The sequence below is a fragment of the Squalius cephalus genome (genome assembly GCF_949319135.1).
Source record: "Squalius cephalus genome assembly, chromosome: 11".
NCBI lineage: Eukaryota > Metazoa > Chordata > Actinopteri > Cypriniformes > Leuciscidae > Squalius > Squalius cephalus.
Window position 1 is genome coordinate 34,530,555 of NC_137132.1, and position 21,668 is coordinate 34,552,222.

Here is a 21,668-nt window from a genome sequence, read left to right on the forward strand (position 1 = left end):
CCATGTTATGTATAATAAATATTGGAGTATAAGAAATAAAAATTCCTTCTAGATTATTTTATCCCTTGAGGTAGCCCTCGCACACAAAAAGGTTGGACCCTGGTATATAGTAACTATATATTTTATAATTATTTTGGGGTTACTGTAGCCAGTGACATTTCATTATTTGTATTTTATGGCATTGTACATTTTTTGTTTTTATTTGAAGGCTGAGGCTTCATTAATAAATACAACCCCAATTATCATCATTTGTTTTGAGATGTTACTTGCTGTGAATACCTTGTCTGATAGGCTACAGTATTGTGGCATATAGTAACAGGACATCCTGGCTAGTGTCAGTCGCACACGGCTAGAGGCGAATGGCCGGATGATGGGCCTATTTGGGAGAAAGTCCAGGGCTGTTTTTTAGCCCCAGTCCGTCCCTGCCAACAGAACATTAAACACTACCAGATCTCTCAGGATCTCAGCATCTTCACTTATTACAATCCAGACTTTATTTCTTTCATACTAACATTCTTAATGAGAATTAACAGAGGTTTAGAAGTTGATGTTTTATTGAAAAGAATAAAGTTTGATGTCACCATGATGAAGATCAGTGTTTGCTTTAGTTGGGCTCTTGACCTTTCAGTTTTTCTCTGATGCATATTTGTTATTGCAGGATTCCAAGAAAAACTCAGATCAGATGATATTGGTCACTTTTTAGTGATAATGGTCATCATGTAGTGTCTTACTTTATTAATACCACCTGAAGTGTAATATCTGCATGCCATAATTGCTATAGAAGACCCTGCATAGCTGTGATACTTAGATTTTATGAAGTCATTATACAGAAAATGTTTTGATAAGATCATATAGAATCACTCAGACATCAAGAATCAGCGTATGAATCGCAACAATGGTGACAATGAAAAAAAAAAACTACTATAAAGTCACAAAAAGGCTTTGTTGGTTGTCACCATTGTTGAGATTCATATGTTGATTCTTGATGTCTCTATACAAAAAAAAATAAAATTAACCAGCTCAAACTTTTTCTGTATAATATATATTTTTTTAAATTTCAGATTGTTATAATAATGATGCCAAGGGTCATGTGAGAAATTGTGACATTAATCGTAGTATTTGTATAAAGCTGAAATTCCATCTATATATTATGTAACCTCAGCTAATATATTCAGAGGTTTGACTGTCATATCAGTGAATCAGATCATATGATGAATATAACATCACCACTGAAAGATCAAGATCATCTGATATTTTTTCTTGCATTTATTGCTATAACAAATGTGTATCAAACACATAGTTAAAGCAGCCAGAGAAACACAAAAGTTAAAAAGTCAAAGGTCATGAGCCCAACTAAAGCAGACACTGATCTCAATCATGGTGACATCAAATTTATTTTAAAGTTTTTTCGGTTTATTTAAATTAGAATATTTGACTTTAATTTTATGTTTTTTGTTTGGCAGCCGCAGCTGCCAGTCATTTGACCATTTTTTTACGATTTTTTTTTACAATGAAGGTATATGATCGTGATTACTCAGGAAATACCTGTAAAATAACAGTGTTTTTCAGTTTATTTAATTTAGGATGTTTTACAGTTTTTTGGGGGGCTGACAGTCATTTGACCATTTTATCATTTAACTGTTTTGTTATGTTTAATTACAGATTATATTTGTAATTTTACATACATTTTTATGTAATTTAAGAAAACAGAAAAAATACTGTATGAAAAATACAATCAATTTTGTGAAAAAAAAGTGAATTACTGGAATTTGTCAATGTCACAATACCTAAAATAACAGCTGAATTTTTATTTTACAGATATTATTTGTAATTTTACAGTGTTTTGAGTACAATTTAAAATTAAAGAAAATGATCGTCAAAAAATCAGTTGTTTTCTGTAAAATTAGGATTTTTTTTACAGTGTAACTTTTAATTGATATATTCACCTTTCCCATAGATTTTATTTCTTTTGCTGTCCTCTTACACACTAATAACAATATAATTAATAACAATTAATAAATCAAACTGACTTACCAAGGAGATTGCTAAACTCATAGAAAATTCCAGAGAGGCATAGGTGTATCTCGTCCCCTTTATTCCTTTTCTTTCTCCCTTTTAATCAAAAATAAACTCTGTAAACTCTTTAGCAATATTCTAATGCTAATAGAGCATATAAATGTCACCATACACTGTGATATTTATAAGTTGAATGTGCGTTTTACCCAATCTGGCAACATCTCAATGTCATTCATAATTAATGCAAAAAAAGTTTTTCATTTCACTCACAAAAATCCATTGATAGAAATCATCTAAGAGGTTGTTTCTTTCTTTTTCCACGGGGCATCAATGTTCATCAGGAAATCCGTGCATGAGAGAGAGAGCTGCCTCTGACTTCACACATAAACCTCGTGCAAAACCCGGAAATCAATTTTTCTGCTGCGCCACATTCTGCGCTCGCATTGACCAGTTTCGAGTTCAAAACTGATCACCATTGGCCACATTAATAACCAAGTGAAAATATATATTTTATAAAAGTAATATTTCCTTTTATAAATTAATTTCTTTTAAATAGTTTTCAAAGGTCTTCACATTATTATGTTATTAAATTAATCACATTCATTTTTCTGTCACTCCCTGGTAACCCTGGGTTAGTTAATAATAATAATAATAATAATAATAATAATACATTTTATTTATAATGCGCCTTTCACATACTCAAAGCGCTACAGCATACAGAGCAAAATAGTCAAACAATCAAACATTGCAGTAAAAAAAATAATAAGTATAAAAAAATACACAATTTATAAATTAAAAGCTTGACTAAAAAGATGTGTCTTAAGAAGTCTCTTAAAACAATCCACAGAAGCAGCATCCCTGATAGACGCAGGTAATGTATTCCATAACTTTGGCGCATTACAGGAAAAGGCCCTTCCCCCCATAGTTTTTAATTTACAACAAGGCTGAAACAGAGAGAGAGAGCCAGCAGAGTGGAGAGAGCGAGCAGGAATGGATGGAGTAACCACACTGTAAAAAAAAAAAAAATCCTAATTTTACATAAAATAACTGTGATTTTTTGACGATCATTTTCTTTAATTTTAAATTGTAGTCAAAACACTGTAAAATTATAAATAATATCTGTAAAATAAAAATTCAGCTGTTATTTTAGGTATTGTGACATTAATGACAAATTCTAGTAATTCACATTTTTTATACAGAAAATTGATCGTATTTTTAAAACAGTATTTTTTCTGTTTTCTTAAATTACATAAAAATGTATGTAAAATTACAAATATAATCTGTAAATAAACAGTAACAGAACAGTTAAATGATAAAATGGTCAAATGACTGTCAGCCCCCCAAAAAACTGTAAAACATCCTAAATTAAATAAACTGAAAAACACTGTTATTTTACAGGTATTTCCTGAATAATCACGATCATATACCTTCATTGTAAAAAAAATCGTAAAAAAAAATGGTCAAATGACTGGCAGCTGCGGCTGCCAAACAAAAACCATACAATTAAAGTAAAATATGCTAATTTAAATAAACCGAAAAAACACTGTTATTTCACAGGTATTTCCTGCATTTTTATGATCAAATACCCTCATTGTAAAAAAAATCGTTAAAAAAGGGTCAAATGACTGGCAGCTGCGGCTGCCAAACAAAAAACATAAAATTAAAGTAAAATATGCTAATTTAAATTAAGTGTAAAAAACTTTAAAATAAATTTGATGTCACCATGATTGAGATCAGTGTCTGCTTTATTTGGTCTCATGACCCTTGAGTTTTAACTTTTGTTTTTCTCTGGCTGCTTTATGTATTTGATACACATTTGTTATAGTAATAAATGCTGGAGAAAATATCAGATGATCTTGATCATTCATTGATGATGTTATAGTCATCATATGATGATCTGATTAACTGAAGCTTTGAATTAATTAGCTTAGCTTAAATAACATGTAGATGGACTTTAGCTTTATAGAAAGTCTATAGTTAATGTCATAATTTTTCACATGACTCTTGAAATATTGTGTCATCAGTATTATAACAATATAAAATTAAAAAAATTATGTATTATACAAAAAAAGTTTTGAGCTGGTTCATTATTTTTTTAGTAGTATAGAGACATCAAGAATCAACAATGGTGACAACCAACAAAGCCTTTGTGACTTTATAGTAGTTCAGATTTTTTTTCATTGTCACCATTGTGAATCATACGCTGATTCTTGATGTCTGAGTGAGTCTATATGATCCTGTTAAAACATTTTCTGTATAATGACTTCATAAATATGTATCACAGCACTGCAGGATCATCTATAGCAATTTTGTCATGCAAAATTAACAACTAATATTTATCGACTTAATCAGATATTACACTTCAGATGGTATCAATGAAGCAGGACATTACATGGTGATTACTATCACTAAAAAGTGACCAACATCATCTGATCTGAGTTTCTCTTGGATTCCTACCATAACTAATATGCATCAGAGATACACAGTTAAAGCAGCCAGAGAAAAACTTAAGTTAAACACTAAAAGGTCAAGAGCCCAACTAAAGCAAACACTGATCTCCATCATGGTGACATCAAACTTTATTCTTTTCAATACAACTTCAACTTCTAAACCTCTGTTAATTCTCAATAAGAATGTTAGTATGAAAGAAATAAAGTCGTAATAAGTGAAGATGCTGAGATCCTGAGAGATCTGGTAGTGTTTAATGTTCTTTTGGGGTTTAAAGTGTTTCTGTATGGTGTGTTTCGTGTGTCACCATTGTGTTGAAGAGTAGAGCCTGAGCTTCAGTTCAGGATGAGCAGAGGAACCCTGAAGATATGCTGTGTGTTGCTTTATTTATCAGACAGTAAGTGTAGTTGCTGATGAAGTGACGTATAGTCACAGCAAATCATGCATGTAGTTAACTGCATAACTTCAGTAAAAAAATCAGAAAATAAATGTGAAATAACCGTGTTTTAACTGTGTGTTTCTGTTAAAAAAGATTAATGAAGATTTCTGTAAAAGTATTTTGCACTTATTTAAATTAGGATATTAATTTAATTTTACATTAATTATAATACATTAATTTTACGGTTTTTGTATGGCAGCCATTGCTGACAGTCATTTGACTGTTTTTTTATGGGATTCTTTTACAGTGAAGGTGTTTGATCGTAATAATTCAGTAAAATAACAGTGTTTTTCTGTAAAACATTTAAGGAAAATTTCTGTAAAAGTTTTTTGCACTTTGTTTAAATTAGGATTTTTTACTTTATTTTTACGGTTTTTATGGAAGTAAAAGAATGTCAAATGTTTTTGAAACAAAAAGCCTGTTGAATTGCACTACTTGAAAAAAAATAGGCATTGCGTTAACCATGCTTGCATTTTAATGCATTGTATTTTTAGGGCTTGCATTTTTATGGGCTGAAATTCAACATGGTTGAATATTTAAGCTGTGAATATTTCAATTAAAAACATTTCAAACACATTTTCATTATTAAAAATTCAATAATCCATATTCACCTTTCATATTTCACTTCCAAAATATTCAAACTGTTTAAAAATACAACCTATAATATTCAACAGGCAGTTTTCGGTCCATTTTATTTCGCTTTGCAAATTCGCTTCCACAAATTCAGTGGTTCAAATTCGACAGTAAATTCAACGGAACTGCAGGAAAAGCAGTAGATTACCGAGATACTCTCCATCTGCTTTTAGTTAACCCCACCAGCAGGTGGTGCAAAAGCGCTTGTTGTTGACGAAGACCAGCAACAGTTAGAGCAAGCCATTCATTCATAAAATGAAAATGATTATCCGTGTCAGTATATATGCGGAAAAGATGATAAAGACACAAAAGCTGTGTTTATGTTTCATTCAATAACTTCATTGTTACTTTCCCTGTGTAGCCTACATGTCATCAGCTTTCTCTACATGAACAGGATTATAATCGGTTTCCCTCAATACCTCACACTCGAGGATTCCCCTTCTGTTGGGACAACACGCTTAACGTAGTTTATGGACTAATACAGTGATATGAAAGACCAAACTCGCACCTTATTGGGGATGTAGGCTGTAGGCTACTATATAGGCTAGATGGACTACACTGTAAAAAGTGAACAGTTGGATCAACTTAAAACAATTACTTCAATTGGTAACACCTAAAGAAATTAAGTTTTCTCAACTTAAATTATCAGATTTTTCACGATAAAACTTGATAATTTAAGTTGAGAAAACTTCATTTCTTTAGGTGTTACCAATTGAAGTAATTTTTTTAAGTTGATCCAACTGTTCACTTTTTACAGTGTAATATGAACGTAACGCGCAAAGTTTCATGCAGAGCGTTTCGTGATATACTGGCATAAAATCAACACTTGATCAATACTAACACTTTCTCTTCTCTTTTCTCTTCTCTTTTCTCTCTCTCTCTCTCTCTCTCTCTACAGTATATAGTATAGTATAGTAGGCTATGCCTACGTGTATTGCATTAGCTTAAACTAGAGTCATAGCACTTGCATATTGTCCTCCTATTGTTAGTTTAACTGTAAATCGCTTTGGATAAAAGCGTCTGCTAAATAAATGACTAAACGTAGCCTAATAAATGTAAAATTGGATTGACATTGGACATTCGCACATTTAGGGACCGTCTCAAAAGTTGCATAAAACATTGGCATACACGTTTCTAACTTCAATAGCAAACTTTAATTTATTTGAATAAATATCAAAAATCCAAAGGGTGCGCAGTATGCCTGACACTACATGAACACTTTACAGTTGGTTTTATGACTGTAAGTGGTTCTATTCAAATGCTATTGAAGTTAGAAACGTGTATACCAAAGTCGTATACACTTTAGAGACGGTCCCTAAATGTGCGAATGTCCAACGTCAAGCCAACTTTATGCCAGTCTATCACTGGGAAACACTCAGCATTAAACTTTGCGGGTTATTCTGAGTCAATCTGCTTGCCTGCGAGTTTGGTCTTTTATATCACTGTAATTAGTCCATTAAGCTATAGGGGAGAGCGGGGCACAACCTAACGCTTTTTGACTTTCTCAGTTTGTGCAAATCTACTTATGGTTCAGAGTATTTATTTTTTCCCCACATTAATTTCCCACATGTCTAGTACAATTATGTGGTTTTGTTTTATTAATACAGTATATACTTTTTTCTTGATATAGCCCGAAAGAATGGAAGTGAAATGTGACAACATGCCCCATAGGAGGGGTACATTGTAACATGTGTGGGGCACATTGTAACATGACCATATGACAGCTTAAAATGTTATCTGATCTAATAAAAAAAATATACAAAACAAACTAAAATATTTTCTAAATAAAATACAATTAAAAAACTTTTTCATATAAAATAATGGCAATTTTTAATAATTAAATAGAAACTCATTTTTGAGTTTTGACTACGAACACATGAAAACACAGCTATACAACATAGTTCAAAACAAATAAATAATTAGTAATTTCTGGACATTGACTCTCAGTCTTTATTCACCTTTTTCTCACGTTTTCTCAATAAAATGAATAAAAGTATAGAATATAATAGCATATTTCTAATAGGGGCACATTGTAACGCAGTGTTACAACATGCCCCTGCCTGCACAACTGGGATTTAAACCCTGCTAGTGTCTTCTGCTAGTTAGCGAAGCATTAAAGAACTATCTCAACTGTTAAATAACATCTTGGAGATTAAAATAATATCAGATTTGTCTTATTTTAAATAAACACAAAAAATAGAGATGAAAAATTAACTTAAGTAAGAAATTTACTTTTGCTATGGTTTAATAAATGTCTATGGATATCTTCCAAAAAGAAAATAATTTTGGCGGATTTTTTTTTTTTCTATAGTGTTGATATGGCAACTAGTAAATAAACAAATATCCGTCATCCAAGCATGTGCGGAAGTATTTAAAACAAGCGTGTTACAACTAACCCCGCGTTAGGTTGTGCCCCGCGCTCCCCTACGTTAAGCGTTTTATATGTCCAGCTGGGGAATCCTTAAGTAGGCTATTGAGGGAAACCCTAATAGCTTGCATGCAGCACATCGCCACAATATAAAGTTAAGGCCACTAAACAACCAAGAGAAATATATGTTAACCTCAAAAATGTAATATTGGATCTGTATCCGCATCGGGGAATAACATAATCTTGTTCACGGTAGAGAAAGATGCTTGTAGGCTACACAGGGAAAGTAACCGTAAAGACACTGAATTTAACATAAAACCGCCGTCATAATAATCACAAATACACTTGCATTGCTGTTAAATGAGTTTTATGAATGAATGGCTTGCTCTAACTGTTGCTGGTCTTCGTCAACAACAAGCGCTTTTGCACCACCTGCTGGTGGGGTTAACTAAAAGCAGATGGAGAGTATCTCGGTAATCTACTGCTTTTCCTGCAGTTCCGTTGAATTTACTGTCGAATTTGAACCACTGAATTTGTGGAAGCGAATTTGCAAAGCGAAATAAAATGGACCGAAAACTGCCTGTTGAATATTATAGGTTGTATTTTTAAACAGTTTGAATATTTTGGAAGTGAAATATGAAAGGTGAATATGGATTATTGAATTTTTAATAATGAAAATGTGTTTGAAATGTTTTTAATTGAAATATTCACAGCTTAAATATTCAACCATGTTGAATTTCAGCCCATAAAAATGCAAGCCCTAAAAATACAATGCATTAAAATGCAAGCATGGTTAATGCAATGCCTATTTTTTTTTCAAGTAGTGCAATTCAACAGGCTTTTTGTTTCAAAAACATTTGACATTCTTTTACTTCCATAGTTTTTGTTTGGCAGCCGTAGCTGACAGTCATTGACCGTTTTTTTAAGATTTTTTTTTTACAGTGCAAATCACAGATGTAATCTGGAGCCAGCCCATGTACTGCTTTATAAGTTAAAATCAGAACTTTAAAATCAATACGTGACTGAACTGGAAGACAATGCAGTTGCTGGAGCACAGGTGTAATGTGATGGCGTGATGATGTGTGAGTCAAAACACGTGTGGCAGAGTTCTGTATATAATGCAACCTCTTAATAGAGTTTGCTGGTAAACCCGCAAAGAGAGAGTTGCAATAATCAAGCCTTGACGTGATGAAGGCATGGATAAGCCTCTCCGCATCAGGCCTAGAGAGAAACGGTCTAATGCACACAATGTTCCTCAGATGGAAGAAAGCAACCTTCATTATGTTTTTAAAATGAGAATTAAAAGTTAGCTGGGTATCAAAAATAACGCCCAAGTTACGAACCTGGCCAGAAGGGGACAATTGGGTATTGTCTACTGAGATTCAAAAATCCTTACATTTACTGACATTCAAAGGAGTGCCATTTAATAAGACTTCAGTTTTGGAACAGTTTAGTTTAAGAAAGTTGAGTTTCATCCACCCTTTAATTTCCAGCAAACAGTCAGACAGGTTTGAAGAGGAAAAATTAAGATCAGGCTGAGAGCTGATATAAATCTGGGTGTCGTCTGCATAGCAGTGATAGCTCAGGCCATATTTCTGAATGATCTGCCCGAGAGGCAACATATAAACACTAAATAAAGTAGGACCCAAGACTGATCCCTGAGGGACACCCTGACACAGAGAAACAGTCTGAGATCTGTTTGAACCCAGGTAGACAAATTGTGAACGACCTGAGAGGTAAGATTCAAACCAGTTTAACACCGTTCCAGACAGACCGTCCACTTATCTGTCCAATAATATACTGTGACATATAGTATCGAATGCAGCACTAAGGTCTAACATGACCAAAATACCACAAGCCCCAGAGTCAGCTATAACAAGGAGGTCATTCAGAACCCTGACCAGAGCAGTCTCTGTACTGTGTCCAGATCTAAACCCGGATTGAAATCTTTCTAATAGGCTATTCGTACGGATATGAGTATGTAATATCATACGAGCAATGAGTCCTCCAACGGAAATCAATGGGATTTTACAAAATGCCAAATAAAACACGACAGAAACTGTATTTTGCTACTCTACTTGTTTTGGAACATCAACGAACACCACTAACCACTCGGTGAGTTGCACAGTTTTGAAAACGAACGTTAAGGGTTGTTTTAAGGACATGTTTGTGCATGGCCATAGACTCCCATTCTAAAGCGGTCATGGGCAATTCTAAAATAGTCAAAAAAAAAGTCGAGACAGGAACCATTGTCAAAATTTCTTTGTCCACCACTCTAGTTCATCCAGAACAAACTAAAAAATAGACTCAAAGTGTTAAATACCGGAATTATCCTTTAATAGAGCGAGTGTTCAGATATGCAAACCTGATTGTGTCAAGGCGGACACCACAGCTGGATGGAGTAGACTTCTGGAGGTAGGAGAAATTAGCAGAGCAGACATGACGCAAAGATAAATGGCGACGATCCAGACGCCTCTGAGACCAAACTGTGTTTATATCTGCTCCGCTTGAATGCAGGTTCCGGCGGGAGCCACGATGAACGTACTTTGGCCGTCGGAGAAGTTGTAGCGATCGCAGTTGTATTTCCGAAACACCAGTGACAGGGGGCAGAAAATAACGAAGCTGTAAAAGTTCCGTGGCAGAGTATTTTATCATAGTGCAGTCCGGGAGGTAGAAGTGAATCTTGCCGTAGACACCAAATAATGCCAGTATAAAAACAAATAAAATCCAGCAAAGCCGCATATTAGCAGATATCAGCCGATATAAAACCAGTCAACAGCACCTTAAAATAAACAATTTAACGCGCTGACGGAGAAGCGGCAGCCACAGTGCGCCAGCGTCCTCTCACCTCAGTCCTCACAATTAGTTACCTTCATTTTTATGAATCCTAATGATTTTAAAAACATATTTGTCTAGTTGCAAGACATGGCTGTAATGTATGTAAGAGACAATTTTATATATATAAATATATATATATATATATATATATATATATATAATACACAAAATAATGCTTTCATACAGAGACACTAAAGCCCCCATATTACATGTGAAAAGGGACATGGCCATGGTTTTACTGTATTATGGTCTACCTGAGCCGTGATGCTTGGACTCTGATCATTGCCGTTGGTGGTTATAGTTTTATTTTATTGTTGTTGTTGTCTTGGTTCCCTTTCGATACGGTTCACTCGCATTGCGTCTGCTTTTAGCCTACGCTTATGGGGAAAACTCCTGGGGCACGTTCAAGTTCAAAACGGTGCGCAACGTTTTGCGACGGTTTCCGGGTTGAACGTCATGTTTCCTGGAAATGGCGTGCACTGCACCGGTGTGCAACGGGGTTTGAGATAGGTTTTCTCTTGTTTGGTGGGTGTGTCAGAACTGCAGTCCAATCAGCAGCAACATGTATATAAAGCACGCGGTATTAAAGTGAACTCGCACAATGGGTTCAAGGAAAGTAATTTACAAATGTGTTCGATGCAGCTCGGTATACGCAACAACTGAGGATATTAGAAGACAAGTTTGTCGTAAGTTTTATTGTAAAAATATAGGATATCAACATAATGATGTAGTTGTTTATATTTTTAGCTTCATTGCAAGTGTACGACATTTGGTATAGAAATAAACAATGGTAATTAAGTGCTTTTCCTAAAAATGAGAAAGAAAATACAGGGTATTAAAACAGTATGAACTACAAATAAAGTCAGTATGCACTGTAAAAAAGAATACATTGATTTTATTGATATCTAATTAATAAAAATGAGGCAACAGATTACAAGCAATATTATTAATTAAATTTAACAAATTAGAATTGAGTAATAATTAATCAAATTAATTCCTTAAAAGTTAACCATTTAAAATGAGTAAAATGTACAAAATATATTTTATTGCCAACATTGAAGACACCTGGTGTTAACAAGCAGAATCACTGAAGGAGAAAGCCATAATTAAAGTCACCATTGTGGAGATCAGTGTGTGTTTTAGTTGGGCTCTTGACCTTAAATTATTAACTTTAAGTTTTGTTTGGCTGCTGTACATGAGTTATAACAGCCAGATGAACAAAGAGTGAGAGAAAAGGTGATCTGATGGTGTTGGTTGTGTTTTAACATAATCATTAATTCACAATCATTTGACCTGAATCACTGAACTCATATAGAGTCCAATTTATGAGTTAAGTTTACTTTATTAACTATAGCAGCACTGGCCTTGTACAGCATAATATTTTTTAACTTTTACAATATTAGGCAAATCATTTCTAAAAAGTATCTCAGACATAAAAAGGAGACACACAGACATCAATAATCAGCCTGTGATTCTCAACAATGGTGACATTTATAAAGCATGTTGCAGTGCATTCTGGGTTCCACCAATCAAAACTCATTCATGGCTCCCATCATGCATTGCTGCATGAATAAATAATGAGCTTATGTTCAGAGGTGATCTGTTTGTCACCATTGCTGAGATTCATACGCAAAATCTTGATGTGTGTTTGTGCCAAAAAAAAAAAAAAAAAACTATTTATTTTTTTTTATTATTGATTTGATCATTTGGATTTCATTGAAAAGGCTAAAAATATTATAGTTAATAAAGTTAACTTAACTCAAAAATTGGACTCTATATGAGTTCAGTGATTCAGGTCAAATGATTGTGAAATAATGATTATGTTAAAACACAACCAACACCATCAGATCACCTTTTCTCTTTGTTCATCTGGCTGTTATAACTGAAGTACAGCAGCCAAACAAAACTTAAAGTTAATAATTTAAGGTCAAGAGCCCAACTAAAACACACACTGATCTCCACAATGGTGACTTTAATTATGGTTTTCTCCTTCAGTGATTCTGCTTGTTAACACCAGGTGTCTTCAATGTTGGCAATAAAAGATATTTTGTAAATTTTACTCATTTTAAATGGTTTACTTTTAAGGAATTCATTTGATTAATTATTACTCAATTCTAATTTGTTAAATTTAATTAATAATATTGCTTGTAATCTGTTGCCTCATTTTTATTAATTAGATATTAATAAAATCAATGTATTCTTTTTTACAGTGTGTGAGGCTAAATAGATGCGTTTTAGTCTGAATTAGGTAAGATGTGTGCTTCCATTTCAGTTTCAGCAATCCCTTCACTCGATTGGGATGTTCTCTTTTGTTCTGGGCGGCAAGTGCAGTAACTGTAACATCGGGCATATTTTGTAGTATTAAACACATATTTATACCGACTTCATCAGGCTCCGAAAATTCTTCACAAAGAACACAAAGAATGGCCTTCTCGGCTGCCATAGTTGCAACTCTTGCGTCATCAGAACAGTGTGTTCAACGCATCACCGTTTCTGTTTAAAAAATGTTGTGGAACGTTTTGTCAGGGCTGAACGCAGCCCTGTTTTCTCTGAATTCTGAAGCCTGATTGGTTCACGTCTGTGCAGTGGCACAGACAAATGGCATTTCAGCCCCCCAAATGGGCTGGGTTGACTGCCTTTAAAGTCTTGCAGAAACACCTCTATTTCAGATTTCGAGTGGTAGGTCTCGTTTGGCGAGTCTGATGGCGCTACAGTCTTCTTCTTCGGCTGTTCTCTCTAAAGTCAACAGTGTCGATGAAAAATGAAACACGAAGCGAGTTGTTGATTTGCAGGCTCTATCTGTGGAACCTTCCTACCTTGATTTCGGCACCAACGACATTACTAGCCAAAAAAAGGGTATGTGCCAAAAGTGCTCTCCACCCTGTTCAGAATGTAGGTGATAGCGCTGTTAGCTCTGTCCCGCAAGGGCCTTGAGAGTGTATATCGAGCGCTCAGGCCAGTTTCGGCAATCAGAGCAGCTGTTTGTTTGTTTCGGAGGCTGCAGCAAAGGACTTCCAGGGCCCTGTTTTAACGATCTGAAACGCAAGTGTCAAAGCGCAAAGCGCAAGTAACTTTGTGGGCGGGTCTTGGCGCTGTTGCTATTTTCCCGGCGGGATAAATGACTCTTGCGCCAGGCGCAAATCTAAAATGGGTTGGTCTGAAGTAGCTTCATTATTCATAGGTGTGGTTTGGGCGTAACGTGAAATAAACCAATCAGAGCGTCATCTCACATTCCCTTTAAGAGCAGGCGCGCTTGTTCTAAAGCGGATTCCTATTATAACGGCGGATTTGCCAGGCGCGCGCCAGGAGCGGTTCACAGCCGAGGAGAGCAATGCTCTCGTCAGGGAGATTGGGGATAGAGAAACCCACCCAAATTAACTTCGGTTAAAAAGGCGTATGATAATTTGGGTAAATGTGTAAGCTAGATGTATGCTTTTATAATAAATTGTCTATCTATCTATCTATCTATCTATCTATCTATCTATCTATCTATCTATCTATCTATCTATCTATCTATCTATCGTAATAATGTATGATTGAAATGAAATGAAAACTGCTGCTTCTGTGTAGATGAGAGAATCAAAGTGTATGCGCGTTGTGCACACGCTTCATTGATTATGGCCAAGCATGCGCCCTTAAAATAGCATATGAATAACATGCGCAACACGCCACTGACTTTAAACTATTTTTTCCTGGTTAGTGGCGCAATTGTTTTCTAAACCTGCAAAATAGCATGAAGGAACATTTGCGCCGGAACACACCTCCTTTTTTGCGCTGAACCGCCCAATGAGCGCAAGTTCATTCCCTAGTTTAGCGACGTGCTTCTGTGGAGGGAAAAACGCGCTTTACGCGGGTGCAAAATAGGAATGATACATGCGTCGGTGTACAAAGTCAATTGTGCTGGGTGCAAGATAGGGCCCCCAGTCTCAAAGCAGACTTTCCAGATGGATTGTGGAATCTCCATCGCAGATATCTGTGTGGAGAGGTTGTCCTTGCCATCCACATTTATCAGATTTTATAACCTGGACATCCCTGTTCTTCAAGCTAAAAGCAGACGCAATGCTCGTTCCAGTAATCTCAGGGAACCAGGGTTACGTGAGTAACCATAATGATTTTGAGAGCAGAACTTATATTATCCTCAATTTACCAAAATTTTTTATTCTGTTATTATGAACTCACTCATGTTATGCATTTACATTTATGTATTCCGTAGATGCTTTTTATAAACAACTTACATTTCATTCAAGATGTACATTTAATCAGTTCATGCATTCCCTGGGAATCAGTCTTCTGATCTAGGCATTGTTAGTGTCCTGCTCTACTGTTTGACTGCCAAAGGTCTCAGCTTAATTCAAAAATGGTGTGTAAACATCATGAATGGCAGAGGTTAAGAATGTCACTGTCTGTGAAAAAGTGGTATATGATACTTATGTCTGTATTAACATCTCACCTTCATCACAGTAATAGCATGAGGAGAAACATCATGAAACCTTTTCTCTAGCGGCTCCTATAACAACAACAATATCAAATTTAGTTACCTTTCACAATTTTTTTTATTTTTTTTAAGTGTAGGTATTTATGTTACCATGGTATCAGGCTCGGGGATGCTGACTCCGCTAAAGAAGACATTGGACCGGAACACCTGCTGATGACGTGGGATCAAGTCACCTATCAGGGGGTCAAAGTTTAGATGTTAGGAGCCTGTGTATAACTGGCTTTTTATAGAGATTTAGACTAAACTTTAGTACTTTTACAATTGACCCCTTGAAAATGTCCCACAGGACAGTATTGTCTGTAGTGTAGATATTTCTCCAGCTATGGAGAAAAGGACCTGGCTGCAGCCTGCAGATACACCCCCATACCTACTCTGATTGGCTCCATCGTCTTTCATAGCTATACATGATAGAAAATGTGTTCATAGTTGGTGTAGGAAGGAGTATGTAATTAAAAAAAAAACTGGAAAAACTGTGCGGTTTCACAAAGCCTTCATTAGCCTGTAACTCGCAATGTCCCTGAAATGATTGTTTTAGTAAATTAAGCTGGTCTTTCGACTAACACACGAATGACCCCACAACATTTAAAAAAAGGAATTGGTTGATTATCCACAACAGGAGGTCTTCAGTTAGAGGAATGAATTATGAATTAAGCTAAATAATTTATTTATCATTTTGATTATTTCTTAGTATGAGAAAGGAAAATGAAAAGGATGTATCAGTATCGTTATCAGTAACATGACAAGGCATACATACAACTGTACCAGTTACCTTCTACTCAAATAATCCACTTCTGGAGAACCTTGTCTTGTCCTGTCTGCGTGTTTGTTTAGACTGTTCTCTGCCCAGCCATCCTGCTGCTCGTGGTCTCCAACCTCACCGCTACCTGCATATCTGCAACTACTGGCCTAAGACTGTCATCCTTGCTGACCGCTGTTACCAAACTCGGGGACCTCTGATGTTGTGTTTCACCAGCCAAGTTATCGACTTTTGTGTTTACCAGTTCTGCGTCCGCCTGACAGCAGAAAGCTTTTGTTCCCTTTTCTATTAAACTTCGTTTCTGTACCTGCCTTCACTCTTGGGTCCTCTGTTTATCCTGACACTCTTTTACAGTTTTGTAACTTGATTGATGACATTCATTCATCAATCCATGCACTACTCTGACCTACACCAACTACGAACACATATTCTATCATGTCTGCCTAGACGAATGTGCCAATCAGAATAAGTGTGGGGCGGAGCGACACATGCAGCTCCGTCCCAGGTGTAGCCCCGTCCCGCAGGCTGCAGCCAGGTGTACTTGGCTATGGAAACAAAATTCCCCTCCATCTTTCAATGAATTTCTGCGAGATGTAATAAGCTTAATTAATTTGGAAAAAAAAAAAGTTAATTATCTTTTTTTCTAAAATATGTAGTGCTTCTACCTGTCAACCTAAGCATTAAGATGTTATTATGATTGTGGCTTGAATCTGTTCAGGAGTGTGTGATTATATAGGTTATATGTATGTGTGGACATCTGTGTACTTTATATTTTTAAGGTTTTGTTTGTCGATATATGTGTGTACACTGAATATATGGCTAAATTATTTCATTTCTAAACTTTAATGATTCAACATACACGATTGACATACTTTGCATTACACTCTATAATTATTGATTGAGTTAGTGCTTTTTTAAATTTAGTTTCATTTTATTTTAATTTAATTTGTATTTTTTGGGGTTGAGGGGTGGAGTGGGAAGAATATTTTTTCACTATTCTCCTGTATCTTTATCCTGTAAATATTGTAAAAGTTTAATAAACAGATTAAGCAAATATTATTATTTTTTTTATTTTTTTTATTTTACAGTGACATCAGTCAGATGACAGGAAATTTTGTAGTGATTCCAACTGATTGGTGTAAGTGAATAGGACTGTCCTTTCTACATTTTCTACAACTAATGTATTGTGAACCCTTTAGTTATTATATCTTGAATCAATGTTTAATGTCACATTAAGAACCACAAAATAAATACCACTTGTGTCACTACTGTGTTCTGTACAATTCGGTTATTTAAACAAACTCTATTTTTATGTTCATTATACAAACACAGAACTTACAGGGCCAAGTAAACAGTCAATTACTAAGCTAATGGGAAAAAACACAGACAATCATTTTATAGTGGCTGTGTTCTGTGATCCATGTTATTCCAGTCACATTTAAGGAATGTTCCAAAAAAGCATATTGTGTGCTCCAATAGAAGCAAGGATATCTGATCTTTTCTTGATGGAGCTTTATTGAGTAGTGACCTAGATTTAGAGTAGATATTTTGTTGTTAGTTTTACGGTAAAATACATTATTTAAAAAAATATATATATATATTTTCAGGTTTAAATTCACTCAAATTTAAATAGTTATATTGCACATTTTTAAGTGGTCTCAGACTTTTGGACCCTTTTGTATACAACTTTAAATGCACAAACATTCTCCTTTCTTTCTCTTTTAGTACCCAGAGTTTGTCGAATGAGGTGCAACTGATCCACGTCAGAACGTCCTGGCCAAAGAGGATTTCCAGACAGCAGTTCAGCAAAGACACAACCAAGGGCCCAGACATCAACTGGGGGACCGTACTGAGTGTCTCCGACCAAGAGCTCTGGGGCCCGGTACCATCGTGTTGCCACATAATCAGTGTAATCATCACCTGGACCAGCTGTTTGACACAAACACACACACACACACACACACACACACACACACACACACACACACACACACACACACACACACACACACACACACACACACACACAGAGCTTTTAACAAAATGGGGAACTTACATAGACTTTTATTGTTTTTATTAACAGCTAGTTCTAAATACTATAACCTAACCCACATCATAACTATCTGTAGTTTAGCTAATTTAAAAAAAACCTTTATTTACTTTTATTTACAAATGAGGACATACCCAAAAGGCAGTTTTGGGAGCAATTGCCATGTCTAGCTTACTTCTGGGTACAAATTTGTGCCCAAAACATGGTTAAGTAGCTACACATGCACAGATTCAGAATTACATGTACATCATACAGAAAGGATTACAACATGCTGATGGATAGACCTTGTGTTAGCCTATAGTAACAATACACTGAAACCCAAGGATGATGTAAGCTGACCCTGACTGGCTGACTGCACCTGTGAGGCTTCACGCTGCTCTGAAAGTGTGCTCAGGACGCATGACAGCTGATATAGGTAGGATGTATAAATTAGTCATTAATGAAGTGAAGATGCTAAATGCACATAAATGGCTAGAGAGTGTGTGAGCTAGACAAAGTCACTTACTGAGGATGCGAGCAAAGCCAAAATCACATAGTTTGATCACACCAGTCTTGGTCAGAAGAATGTTCTCCGGTTTTACGTCCCGGTGGATACACTAGTATACACATACAAAGAGTGACACTGTCAGAGATACATACACAAAATACACATACACTACTACAAGGCAGGGATTTGTAAAAAGACAATTTCTTTCTAAAAATATAATAATTAATATCTTACCACAGGCAATAGAACTGATCTAGCAACAATCTAGCACAATAAGTGTCATTCCCTTGTGTCCGAATATGCCTATTTTATAGTTTTCAAAAAGCAGTATCTGAACTGTTCAAATTCATAGTATTCATGATTTACTACTTCCACCAAGATTCTGAAGTGTGCATTCAATGGACATTACAATCCCATGATGAGGCAACAGGAGACCATTTGTAAATGCATGGAAGCTGCACATATGACGTGGTAGGTCACATGACAATATGGCAGTTGTAGTAAGGATTGCATTCATATTATATGTATCCATACCTAGTAAGTTCCTCATCAAATGTAATACTTACTCTGAAAATTTCAGACACAGCGACTGTACGCATAGTGCACTGTGCATGCATGTCATTTTCCAATTAAGGTCCATATTATGTTTTCATGTTTCACAGCTAGTCATATTCCTATATAGGTAAGCAATATCACAGTAAAAGTTGAATAAACAAAAAGTTAATATTGAGTAACTTGCAGCTGTTTTGGCTATTGTTCCTTATGAATCAATGTTTTTGATAAAATTGGTTAAATGAATGAATGATTCGCTTATTACACACACACACACACACACACACACAAACAAACAAACACTTGTTGCCTGCCACTGGTATGGCATATCATAACTTGCAGAAAGAGCCACTGAAAAATCTTTACATTAAAGCACACGGAAAGCCTGGTGTAGGTCATAAGACTGAAAAAATTAGTCTCCTCATTCCTCCCAAAAGGCTCTTTAATAGTGCAACTTTTCACAGTTGTCTGTAGAAGTCATAACTGACACAACATTGGTAGGCTAAAAAAGAGAGGCGGGGCATACTGACATTGTGTTTGTGACAGAAGTTTACAGCTTGTAGAGTTTGCCACACAATGCTCTTAAGTTGTGCCTCAGGAACCCTGAAGAGAGAAAAAAGGACAAATGTTAATTTAAAGACTAAGGCTGCTGACCAAGAAACAGACATAAATCAACTATATGGCATTTTCACACCTGGCTCATTGGTTCCTGCACCTGATGCGTTTTCTCCCTTAGTTCGGTTTGTTTATGCATATATGAACACAGCAATCGCGCTCGGATCCGCACCAAAACAATCGCACCAAAATCACCTGACTGAGGTGGTCTCAGCCCGATTGGAAACAAAGATTGGGGCGGTTCAGTTGAGGTGAGAAAGCATTCAGACCCAATGGACCAACAAACCAAGCGGTATCATATTTCATAATGGGAAATGTGTTATATAAAAAATGTAATAATACATTTATATATAAATTTGAAATATCATTAAATATATTCAATTTATCAGTAAGAGTGGGAATGACGGCTACATTCATTTGTGTGTTTGTGTGCATCTCAACAGCTACAGATAAAGCCACAATAAGCTTGCAGAGCGAACTTGTCAATACATCTTGATGGATGACACAGAGGAAACTATGACCAATAAAAGGACAGTTTTAATCACATGTGACGTGCAAAACAATTTGGTACGCTCTGAATTGTTGTCATGTGAAAGCGAACTAATAAGAAATTGCAACATTGTAACAAATTAAGTCCCTGTATCAGAAAAGGAAAATGCAGGTCTGAAAATGCCCTTAGATTTTCCTGATTAAACATTTTTGCCATTCTGTAGTTGGCAGGATCTAACAGCAGTTAAATTCTCTTGTTCTCTAAAGATCATTGCAGCTCCCATATATCTGTAGTAACCATGGGCATGTAGTCCATGGCAACCAGTTCCTTTGTTTTCAAGAGAAGCTAAGGTTACGACTGAAAGGCCTTCTGGGAAGAGAGAGAATGCTGGGCAGCCACAACCTTTGTGGCCTGACCAGCTTAAGAGCTTTGAAAAACAAGACTGTTGACGAAAAAACGTTAGGTCAGATCAGGAATCGATTACTTTATGAAAAGTGGGCATTTCAGTTCGTGAGAGAGGAGGTGTTGAAAAGGAGAGATTGGTGTAGTTGAAAGGAAAGTTGATTCTAGGGTGGGACAAGTTATTATGAATGCAAGATTACAAAGGCAAACATTTTTGCAATGAGAATAGATTCATAATAGGGACAGTTCTAATTTAATGTTGGTTTTAGAGATAACAGTATAAACATATGAAATTGTATAACCGTATATGAAATTTGGTTGATTTTATTGCGTTGGTCATTGAATATGGGAGTGAAAGGTAATGGTAAGAAAAAGGAAAGAAAAGTTCAAAAGGAGAAGAAAAATAGATAATCTTCTATAGGGCCCAAATATCTTAAACCATAATTATTGAAGTTGCTTTATTTTCCTTTCATTTTTAAGATTTGGATTTGTTTTTAATGAGGAGAATATGACTGACCCTCTGGGGTGCTTGTCCAGTTCATTTAGAACAGTTTGCTCACAGAACTCAAAGACCAGATGAAGGCGTCTCTTTCTCCTGAAGACCTCAAGTAAATTCACCAAATTCACATGCTTCAACTGCTATATGGATAAAAATGGAAATGTTTATGTATAATTGTGCAAATGTTTGGGGATTTGTATGCATACAATCTCTATATCTACCATCTACTGTACCTTCAGCATGCGGATTTCTCTCAATGCGATCTTCTTGATGACTGGATCATCTTCAGACTCTACAAATTTTTTAATGGCCACTATCTGACCTGTGTCCCTGTGTCTGCATTTGAACACAACTCCATACGAGCCCTCGCCGATCTTAGCCAGTTTCTCATACTTATCCATCTCAAAGAGATCATGAAGGGCTACATACTGCAAACAAACAAACAAACACACAAAGTCATATGGTGTGGAACAATATAAATGACAGAATTTTAATTCCTGGGCGAAACACAATGGGCCCTATATTAACGATCTGAAACGCAAGTATCAAACGCAAATCTTTGTGGGCAGATCTCAGGAT

General features: G+C 35.6%; 2 protein-coding genes across 2 annotated transcripts in view; both read right to left on the reverse strand.

Annotated features, from left to right (window-relative positions):
* The window catches only part of LOC307166886 (cyclin-dependent kinase-like 1), a 37,110-nt gene extending 34,691 nt beyond the window's left edge, over nucleotides 1-2,419 (reverse strand). Inside the window, exons 1-2 of the mRNA XM_079885629.1 lie at nucleotides 2,287-2,419; nucleotides 2,035-2,112 (exon numbers count right to left, since the gene is read on the reverse strand). Of these exons, the coding sequence (XP_079741755.1) occupies nucleotides 2,035-2,055 (21 nt within the window). The 5' untranslated portion in view covers nucleotides 2,056-2,112; nucleotides 2,287-2,419. The remainder of the gene's footprint in view (nucleotides 1-2,034; nucleotides 2,113-2,286) is intronic.
* Nucleotides 2,420-15,173: 12,754 nt separating this feature from the next.
* On the reverse strand, nucleotides 15,174-21,668 carry LOC307166874 (cyclin-dependent kinase-like 1). Its single transcript, XM_079885617.1, has 7 exons — nucleotides 21,323-21,668; nucleotides 21,108-21,229; nucleotides 19,614-19,686; nucleotides 18,550-18,640; nucleotides 17,723-17,923; nucleotides 15,328-15,410; nucleotides 15,174-15,249 (listed from the first exon to the last, which is right to left on the reverse strand). The coding sequence occupies exons 1-7, from the start codon at nucleotides 21,488-21,490 to the stop codon at nucleotides 15,181-15,183; spliced, it is 807 nt and encodes a 268-aa protein (XP_079741743.1). The 5' UTR covers nucleotides 21,491-21,668; the 3' UTR covers nucleotides 15,174-15,180.